The sequence below is a fragment of the Orycteropus afer genome, unplaced genomic scaffold (assembly GCF_000298275.1).
Source record: "Orycteropus afer afer isolate SDZICR_OR568_19922 unplaced genomic scaffold, OryAfe1.0 scaffold00320, whole genome shotgun sequence".
Classification (NCBI taxonomy): domain Eukaryota; kingdom Metazoa; phylum Chordata; class Mammalia; order Tubulidentata; family Orycteropodidae; genus Orycteropus; species Orycteropus afer.
The window spans coordinates 746,762-757,098 of NW_006921907.1; the positions used below are offsets into that span (position 1 = coordinate 746,762).

The 10,337-nt window shown below is 41.8% G+C and overlaps 1 protein-coding gene across 1 annotated transcript in view; it reads left to right on the top strand.

Moving 5' to 3' along the window:
• Positions 1–9,590, top strand: part of FRRS1L (ferric chelate reductase 1 like) — a gene marked incomplete at its 5' end in the record, with an annotated part of 25,119 nt that extends 15,529 nt beyond the window's left edge. Inside the window, 2 exons of the mRNA XM_007951934.2 lie at positions 5,570–5,816; positions 9,418–9,590. Coding sequence (XP_007950125.2) covers positions 5,570–5,816; positions 9,418–9,590 — 420 coding nt within the window. The remainder of the gene's footprint in view (positions 1–5,569; positions 5,817–9,417) is intronic.
• Positions 9,591–10,337: the final 747 nt, after the last annotated feature.

The following is a 10,337-nucleotide window of genomic DNA, read 5'->3' on the forward strand; positions in this document are numbered from 1 at the left end:
TGTGTGTGTGTGTGTGTGCGTGTGTAGGTATAGTGTAAACATAAAGCAGGAATCTCTGGGTAATGCAAATAGTTAATATACTTAGCTGCTAACCACAAAGTTGGTGGTTTGAACCTACCCAGAAGAGCCTCCAAAGAAAGGCCTGGCAATCTGTGTCCAAAAAATGAGCCATTGAAAACCCTATGGAGCAGTTTGACTCTGACACAGACAGGCTCACCATGAGTCAGGACTGACTCAAGGGGAATGGGTGTATAATACTACTACAGAGGAGTGAAGAATCAGAACCAACAATTTAATCTTCTATGGTACCATGGGCAACAAAGACATCTGGATCCCAGAGAGGACTGTGAGCAGGGGCAGGCAAGGCTTTAGGAATCTAAGCTTCTCTCTGTCTCTCTCATCTGCTTCTCTCTGTATCTCACTACATTCTTTCTTCCTCTTGAGCCCATCATTTGCTCTTGACCATGATGGGCTTCTTCCCAAACAGCCAGGCTTCCTTAGGCCACTGTACTTCTGCATACCATGCTGCTGTGTCTAGAGTACCTTTCCCTCTCTTTACCTGGTCTGTTAGGAGGCTCATGCAGTGGTACAGGTAAGAGAGGAGGATGGCTTAGATCAGGGTCACACTAGTGATGAGAAGTGGCTAGATCTTAGATATGTTTTGAAGGTAGAGCTGATGGGATTTTGTAGCAATTGGTATGTGTTATGAGAGAAAGAGAGGAAGCAAGAGTGACTGCTAAGTGTTCAACCTCAGCCACATAGAGTCACCATTAACTGAGGCTGGGGAAAATGGGAGAGGAAGGTTTGGGGAAAAACGATAGGAATTAAGTTTTAGACATGTTGAGTTTGAGTTCCCGCCTATTTGTGATACTGTGGTGCTACGGTGGCTTGCTTGTTGCTAAGATCCTGGAAGCTATGCCACTGGTATTTCAAATACCAGCAGAGTCCCCCATGGTGAACAGGTTTGACCAGAACTTCCAGAAAGACTAGAAAGGAAGGTCTGACAATCTACTTCTAAAATTAGCCAATGGAACTATATGGGTAAGAACAGAGTATTACCTGATAATAGTTCTGGAAGATGAGCCCCAGCGATGGCTAAGGTTGTGTGTGAACTTGGCTTGGCTGTGACTGTCAGTGGTGTCACAGTTATGATGTAGTCATTCCCCATAGTGAGAGCTGATATGATGCAGTCACTTCCATAATGAGATCTGCTCTGAGCAGCCAGTCAGTTGAAAGGGAGTTTCCTCAGGGGTTTCTGCCTCCCACATATATGGACGTTCTGGCCAAACGCTCTGGCTTTCTGTTCGATATGGATCCTGCATCTGGTTCATCGTCGTCTGACTTCTTGTTCTTTGGACTTGAACCGGCAGCCTGCCATGTTGCTTGCCGATTTTGGGATTCCCGCCTTTGTAGCCTGTGAGCCCACAGCCTGCCGTCTTCCCTGCTGCTCTTGGGCTCATCAGCCTCCGCAGACAGCAGTCCGCTGTCCTGCACACCTTGTGTTCATCAGTCCCTGCAGGTTTGTGATTCAGGGGAAGCTTCTGACCTGACATCTGACCCATTGCCTTGGCATTTAGCAGCTTCTACAACCATATGGGGAGCTCTGGTAGCATAGTGGCTAAGGCACTTGACTGCTAACCAGAAGGCTGGTGGTTCAAACTCACCAGCCACTCCTTGGAAGGAAGGTTGGACAATCTACTTCTGTAGTGATACCACCTCGGAAACCCAAGGAGGGGTCGCTATGAGTCGGGTCCGACTCGATGGCACACAACAACAACAACAACAACAACACAACCATATGAGCCATTTCTGTGAGAGAAATGTCTCTCCTCTTCTCTCTACATGTATATGTAAGCTTCACTGGTTATGCTTCTCTAGAGATCCCACCTGAAGACAGCCCCCTAGAAGGCACTGAGAATACACAGTGGTGAGAACAGTGGACTGGAGCTTACCAACAATCATGGAGACCAGGCAGTGGTTAGTTCTGTTGTACATGGGTTGCCGGGAGTCAGAGCTGGCTTGGCTACAACTAACAGCAGCAAAGTTCAAGTTGTCTTTAGATATCTGTGACACAGGGCAGAGGTCTAGAGAGGTCTAGGCTGCTCATGTAATGAATGAAGAATAACGAGCTACAGAAACTTTACTTCAGGGATGAAATCAGAGGTTTGAAGGCCTGAAAAAAAGTTTTGCTATTGCTGTGTAACAAACCCCTCCAAAACTTGGTGGCTTAAAACAGTGACGACAACATTTCCTTTGTACATGAATCTGCAATTTGAGCAAGGCTCAGGGGAACAGCTTGTCTTTTATTCACTTGATGTCAGCTGGGGAGGGCTGAAGGTAGGGTGCTGAATCGGCTGAAGGTTTCCTCACACATACGTGTAGCAGATGATGTTGGCCACTGACTGGGACTTCAACTGGAGCTGTGGTCACAACACATACACATGGCTTTCCCACGTCCCTATTGGTGTGATGACAGACGTTCCAAGAGGACCGACTGGAAGCTGTATTGCCTTTTATGACAGCCTCAGAAATCACAGTGTCACTTCTGTGTCCACAAGCCCACCCAGGTCAAGGGAAGGAGATATAGGCCCTCACTTCTTGGAGGACTGTTACATTGTAGGCGGAATATGTGGACTAGGATATAATGATATGGCATCTTTGGAAAATTCAATCTCTCACACTACCTCTGGTGAATTCGTAAATACCATTGGCCAAATTGCATTGTAGGCAGCATTTGAAAAGCTTCCTCTTAATCTCATGATTCCAATTATCACTCTTTATACTTACCAGTTGTCAAGGATTTCATTTTACTTGGATCCACAGGCAACGCCCATGAAATCAGCTGTCAGGAATTCAGACAACATATCGCATTGGGCGAATCTGCTGGAAAAGACCTCTTGAAAGTGTTAAAAACCAAACATGTCACTATGAGATCTAAGGTGGTCTTGATCCAAGGCCTGGTATTTTTCAAGCACCTCATATGCATATGGAATCAGGACAGTGACTAAGGAAAACCAAGGAAGAATTGATGCGTTTGAGTTATAGTGTTGGGGAAGAATATTGAATATACCATGGACGCTAAAAGAATGAGCAAATCTGTCTTAGAAGAAGTACAGCCAGACTATTCCTTAGAAGTGAGCATGGCAAGACTTTCTCTCACGGACTTTGGACATGTTATCAGAAAAGTCCCTGGAGAAGGACATCATGCTTGTGAAACAGAGGGTCAGTGACAAAGAGGAAGATCCTTAGTAAGATGTACTGACACAGTGACTGCAACAACGGATTCAAACATAGGAACAACTGTGAGGACGGCGCAGGACCAGTCAGGGTTTCGTTCTGTTGTGTGCATGGTTGCTATGAGTCAGCTGACCTGACAGCACCTAACAACAACATACTTATCAGAATTTTCCTCTCTACCTTAAAAGGCTTTCAGGGGCTCTGGTAGGACATGGCCCATGTTTGGTACAATACTGGCACCCTGATGCCCCTCATGATTGGCTGTTAACTCCTCTTCTCACATTCTCACTCTGGGTGGTAGAGTAGCTCAAGGCATAAGAAAGCAAAATAAAAAATGTTTTGTAATAGCCTTTGGATTTTTAACTTGTTTGGAAAATTTTTTAAACCTACAGCCAAGCTGTAAGACTAGTACAATAAAATTATATATTATACTTAACCAAAACTCATCAAAGGATAGCATTTTCCTACATTTGTTTTATCTCTCCCTACTACTTCTATGGAAGCTCTGGTGGCATACTCCTGTAAAAATGTAAATGTTCTGAATTTAATAAACACACTATATAATGAAACAGAATGTCCTTAATCTTAGGTTAAGGGGTCATGATATTTGTAATTAAATCTCAGATGGTTCCCGAATATAATAATAATCCTTAGTAGTAATAATAACAACAGTAGCAGTCAATCCCAATTTACAGTGACCCCTTCTTGGGTTTCCAAGGCAGTATCACTATGGGAGTAGATTGCCCCACCTTCCTTCCAAGGAGTGACTGGTGGGTTTGAACCACCAGCCTTCTGGTTAGCAGTCAAATGCCTTAGGTACCATTATCACATGACCCAGGATTCAGTCAAGGAATGCTATTGTATTAGTTGTCTTCTGTCTTTAACCAGTTGTCATGGAGCAGACTCCCGCTCATGGGGATGCCCTGTGTAGCAGATTGGAACCGTGCTCCATAGGCGTTTTAATGACTGATTTTAAGTAGATTGCCAGGCCTTTCTTCCAAGGAACCTCTAGGTAGACTCAACCTCTAGCCTTTCATTTAGCAACTGAGTGAGTTAACCATTTGTACTACTGAGGGACTCCTGTGTATCTTCAGTTTTCTTTCTTTTGAAATAGTTTCTTAGCCTTTTATTTAATTTTGTCTTTTATGAGCAAAAGTGTTTGAAGAGTGCAGGCTAGTTTTTTTGTGGAATGATCTTTGCTCAAGTTTGTCTGATTGCTTCCTCACAATTAGGTTAGTTTGCACATTTTGGTGAGAATAATGTGTGGCTGGGGTGTATTCTTTTCACAGCATTGCATCAGGTAGCATTTGATGTCAGTTTGTCCTGTTATTGCTAACTTGGTAAAGTTATTGTTTGTTTCCATATTCTTTCTTTCTTTAAAAAAATTATTATGGTAAAATATATACAATGAAAGATTTGCCATTTTAACTGTTTTTAAGTGTACATTGGGTGACATTAATTACATTGCCCAAGTTATTCTACCATTACCATTATCCATTTCTAAAAGTTTTCATCACCTGAAACAGAAATTCAGCACCCCTTGAGTAAGAGCTCCCCAATCTGTCCTTCCCCAGCCAGTGACACCCACTAATGAACTTTTGTCTCTGCATTTTCCTATTCCAGATATTTCATGTGTGTAAGATATACAGTATCTGTCCCTTTGTGTCTGACTTACCTCGCTCAGTATAATATTTTCGAGGCTCACCCATCATGCTTTAGGTTTTTAATAGCATTTAAAATAATTTTCTGGTAGGAGAATCCTGATCAAAATGGGGAAAATGCAGAACAGAATCTCAAGTCTCATGGACTTCAAATTTTCTGGGGCCATAGATGCTGGATGAACCCCTGAGACTATTGCCCTGAGATCATCTTTATTCCTTAAACCAAAAATATTCCCTGAAGTCTTCTTAAAACCAATAGAATTTAGCCTAAGTAGTGAAAAATGTGGGCCTTGAGTATTATGCTCTTTTGAGAACAATATGGGATCGAACTACAACAGCAACTTGAAAGATTAGACAGGAAATTTAGGGCACAGTGATTTTATATTATTAGGAGACAAACGACTCAGAGAAGGGAGGCAAGAACTCGAAGAACGGAACCAGTGTCACTCAACTACACGTGTATGAAGTGTTGACTTGTATGCTTTGCTGTATGTATTCTCAACAACAACAAAATAAAATTTTTTAAAAAGGAAAATAATAATTTTGAGGGTGGCAGTCTAAAATTACAAAGTTAATGGCATATAAGTTTCTAGGGTAAGATTTCTTTGTAGCAGAAAAGTTTGCAAATGACAGACCTTTGACTTTTTCTTCTTAATCATGTTTCGTTTTAGGGTGGTGATGACGTTATGGCCTGTGTCCATGATGACAACGGCAGGGTCCGCATCCAGCACTTTTATAATGTAGGCCAGTGGGCAAAAGAGATCCAGAGAAATCCGGCCAGAGATGAAGAAGGGGTTTTTGAGAACAATCGTGTTACCTGCAGATTTAAACGCCCTGTGAACGTTCCTAGAGATGAAACAATTGTTGATTTGCATTTGAGCTGGTATTATCTGTTTGCTTGGGGTCCAGCCATTCAAGGTAAGCGTGTGTCTTAGCGTCTGCATTAAACACCAGACAGACAACTCTGAGCTTATGTTCATGACTTACTGAAGTCACACTGTGTGTATGAGAGTGTGATAAGCCCTCTGGATAATATAAAAGAAAAAGAAGATATGATTCCTGCTTCAGAAGGTTATAGGGGATTTATAGAGATGAGTTATATACACAAATAGCCAGAGTAGTACAAGAGAGTATGTGATGAGTTGTGTGATTAGTGAAACAGGATGTATGCCTGCTCTAGGTAAGGTGTGGGCTCTATTGCACCCTCACCATTGTCTCATTACTCCTTACCCTGTCCCTGAGAAGTGTAGATATTATTGTTCTCATTTTGGAGTGATTAGGAAACTCACCCAAGGCTATACAACCAATTAGTGGGAACACTAAGGCTGTACAGGTAATTAGCAAAAACACTAAGATTCATCCCAAGTCTGTCTGACTCGAGAGCCAGTGAGTGCTCTTAACCCCTGTGCGCTGCGCTCTGTATAAAGACACTAACCAGGAAAGGGTTTCTGGAGACTTCTATAGAGAGTGACACTCAACATTTCTTCAATGCTCACTTTAGTACCAGTCTAGTGGTCACAGATCCCCGTTATGCTAGCCCATTACTTCTCAAATTTTAATGTGCATACAAATCACCTGGATATTATTAAAATGCACATTCTGATTCTGTAGGTCTGTGGCAGGGCCCAAGGTTCTGCTTTTCTGACAAGCTCCTAGGCGGTATAGGTCCCTTCACCTAACTTTGGGTGGCAAGGCTCTTCATCATTTCCCTAACAAAGACCCAAGGCTATCATGAGACCTTGCAGAGATGGACAAAATCAAGTTATACTTTGTCTTCATTCTTCTGCCTGGCTAATCAGTCTAATGACCAAGAAGGGAAGTGTTTGGTTTGCAGTCCTGGTACTTAGAACTCATCCTGGCTCCTGGTGATTGATTGCATGTTTACTGTGTGCTTAACAGCCAGTTTTATCTCAGTGTTTACTCTTTCAAATATTTCAATTTGTCACTCTGGAGATGTCATAAGATACCTTTTCTTTTTTTTTTCTTGCTTGTCAATTGGAAAAACATTTGAGTGCCTCCAGATCTGTGACACCTTTCCCATTTGTTGATTTCTCTGATTACCGATAGTGGATTTGTAATTGTATTCTCAAGTACTTTCACTATCCTGGGAAATAAATTATATATCAGCTTAGAGAAATGAACTCATTTAAAATGATGGGATTTGGAGTCTAAAAATTTATATTTGAATGTCTGTCTGCCCCTTGGTGGCTATATGATACTCAGCCTAAATTCTGAACTTCAGTTTTTTCATATCTAAAATGAGAATGATAATAATAATACCTATTTCACAGGGTTATTGTAAGAAATTAAAACAAGAATTTGAAATTGCTCTACAAATTGAGAAAGTGCTATATTTTTAGAAGATTATCTTCTTACATACATGGCATAGTGGCCTAATGTTCAAAGCCCTCCCAAAATCTGATTTTCTTTGCCTGATAAGCTTTCTTAAGACTCCTATCGTTTTTCTCACTGTCTCCAAGCAAAAGAGGCACATTCTTGTCCCATATACTATAGGCTTGTGCTTTTTCTGTTTTTTGAATGTCCTGCTAAGGCCTCTTTATTAATCAAATGCGTCCCATTTTCTTAAGGTCACTTAATAAACATTGAGCTAAGGCTGTAGCGAGTGTGGGATTAGATTTCCCTCAAGGAAGGCATGCACTGGACATGTGTAAACCTAGGAGGTGCCATGGAGGTGATCAGTGAGGTGAGGTTAGATGGGAGAGGAGGGCGGGACTTGATGAGAAAATTCCTGGTACTAACCAAGGAGTACGATCTGTGTAACAGGAGTCAGCTTGGAGATGGGAGCAGGGATCTAACAAGTCAGGTCTGACAGAGCTTCCACAGAGGGCAGTGCAGTTGATTCTTGCTATACACAGTACTTACGTTCCATAAAGTCACCACAGTGAGTAAGTGTCACTCCTAGGTTCCTGTCAACTCTGATCACATTTTTGTCAATCAGTCAATACATAATCTTGTTTTAAATGTGTTTCTGTTTAAAGATACCTTATGTAAAATATGTTGATTCATTGACATTGAACTCACAGGCAACACTACTATAACTCAGGCCTGAGCCAAGCTTACGTCACATACTTATTTTCTCTGCTTAGGAACACAAGACAGCACTTCAGCACTACACTTGGGGGCCTTTACAGATAACAAAATCACCCCTAAAAAGCAGAAAAATGTGAAACCGTGGCACTAAAGAGACCGCAGTGAGGACGCTTGTTCACAGCATGAGAGCTGAAACATTCGACCTCAGTGGCACTGCGCGTGTCAGCCAGCTCAGTTTCTTTGCTACTCTGTGCATGTCCACATATGACTGTGAAAGCGTGGCAAGTATTGATTATGGTGTCAAAGAAATTTTAGTAAGTAGACAGATTTGCAAATACAGAATCACGAATGATGAGAATTGACTGTACTCTAAACAGTCTTCTCTCTGACCCAGTTCTAAGGAGACCTTTGTCCTGAACTCAAGTGCTTTGCTTCTCTAACTGAGGTTTCAAATGGGTTCTTCAGGGAGGTCAGGCACTTCTAATCAATTCCAGCTTTTTAAGTATTCCTGTCCCATATATGGGAGCTCTGGTGGCACAGTGCCTAAGGCATTTGACTGCTAACCAGAAGGCTGGTGGTTCAAATCCTCAGAAGGAAGGTTAGGCAATCTACTTCCATAGTGATACCACCTTGAAAAGCCAAGGAGGGGTCACAATGAGTCAGATCCGACTTGACAGCAGTGAGTTATTCCACATATATAGCCTTTCCCTCCTTCTGCTTCTCACCAGGCCGAGAAAGTCCAAAGACTCATTTGGTATCTTAGTCCTCTGACTTTCCCTACCACCCGCTGTGCCAGACAGACACGCAGCACAGGCTACCTCTTTATGGTCCACAGACAATGAGGAAAGTTGCCCTCCGTAAGGAGGATTGTAGCGTAGTCAGGAGTTGCTGATGATGCTCCAGAGAGGAAAGATATTTGAGAGGGAAAAAATAGTAGCTCTTGTTTGAAATAAAGACATGGTTTTTCCATTTAGTGTTAGTAAGATAAAATACATTAGAAGTGTTAAAAGCGGGCATTCATATAATGTGGCTAAGTAGCCATTTGGCAACTAGGTGCTGTAGACAATCAATAAATAGCCCTATTCTGATGCAAGGGAGCTCTGGTGGCATAGTGCCTAAGGCATGTGACTGCTAACCAGAAGGAAGGAAGGAAGGTTGGGCCTCTGTAGTGATACTGCCTCGAAAGCCAAGGAGGGATCACTAAGAGTTGGATCTGACTCCATGGCAGTGAGTTTGGTTTTTGGTTTATTCTGATGTGAGGAATGCAGATGAAAGAGAACCAGTTTTTTTAAAAAATTTGGCAAATTTTTCTGTTCATCATTATATCATATGTACAATTATAGAGGGTTCAGATGAAAACTAGAGTTCCAGATTATTTTAGTTACTGCTTATGAACTCAATGTGAAAGGCTTTTGTCATTTAAATTCTGTGCTCTTTTCAACTGCTCCCCCCCCCTTCTTTCTTGAAGGCTCTATCACTCGCCATGATATAGACTCGCCTCCGGCTTCAGAGCGTGTTGTCAGTATTTACAAGTACGAAGACATTTTCATGCCATCAGCTGCCTATCAGACCTTCTCCTCTCCGTTTTGTTTGCTTCTTATTGTTGCCCTGACCTTCTACTTACTCATGGGAACCCCTTAACCACAACTGCAAAGCCAACTGATGAGCAGTCTTTAGGAGAAAACTATTTTTAAAGAAAATTCAATAGAGTTCTGGCGTCTGTGATTTTTGGTTTTTGGAAAAACAACAAAACTGAATACGATTTCATGTTTTTTTGGAAGAAAGCAAGCTTCTTTTCTAGTCAAAAAGAATTGTTTAAAAATGACCCCATGCTTCTGGAAAGTGCTTACAACTTTTCATGGCATTTTCAATTATGCTTTCCTATTGAGCATCGCAACATCTCTGAGGGGCTTGAGGAAACTTATTCATGATGCTGTTATACCGCATGGGACTTGAGCCCCAGGAAGGCTGCCTTTTTCTGACCCACATGCCTTGGCTTCTTGGTCAGATAGCACGTAGCAAGGTACAGAAAGAACTAAGCATGAAAACCATTCTCTGACCGCCTGGACTCTTCCTACTGCCTCATAAGAGAGTAACCCTGAGTATCACTGGGGACCACATCAGTGGATGTCACTATTTCACAGACATCCTTTTAAGTAGAAGAACTTTCAAATTTCTGTAAAGCATAAGACTTTCGGATGTTTGCACCACGGATGAAAATGGGAGGATCACAATGCTATGAAAATGGTTCATACTTAGCTGAAATTTCTTCTCAGTTCTTAAATATGAGAAAACATTTTTACTGATGTTTAGAATAGAAATGAACTTATGTGTGTTCCTGAAGTTGTAAAATTGTGTTAATTAAAAAAAAATATGGGACTTATCAGC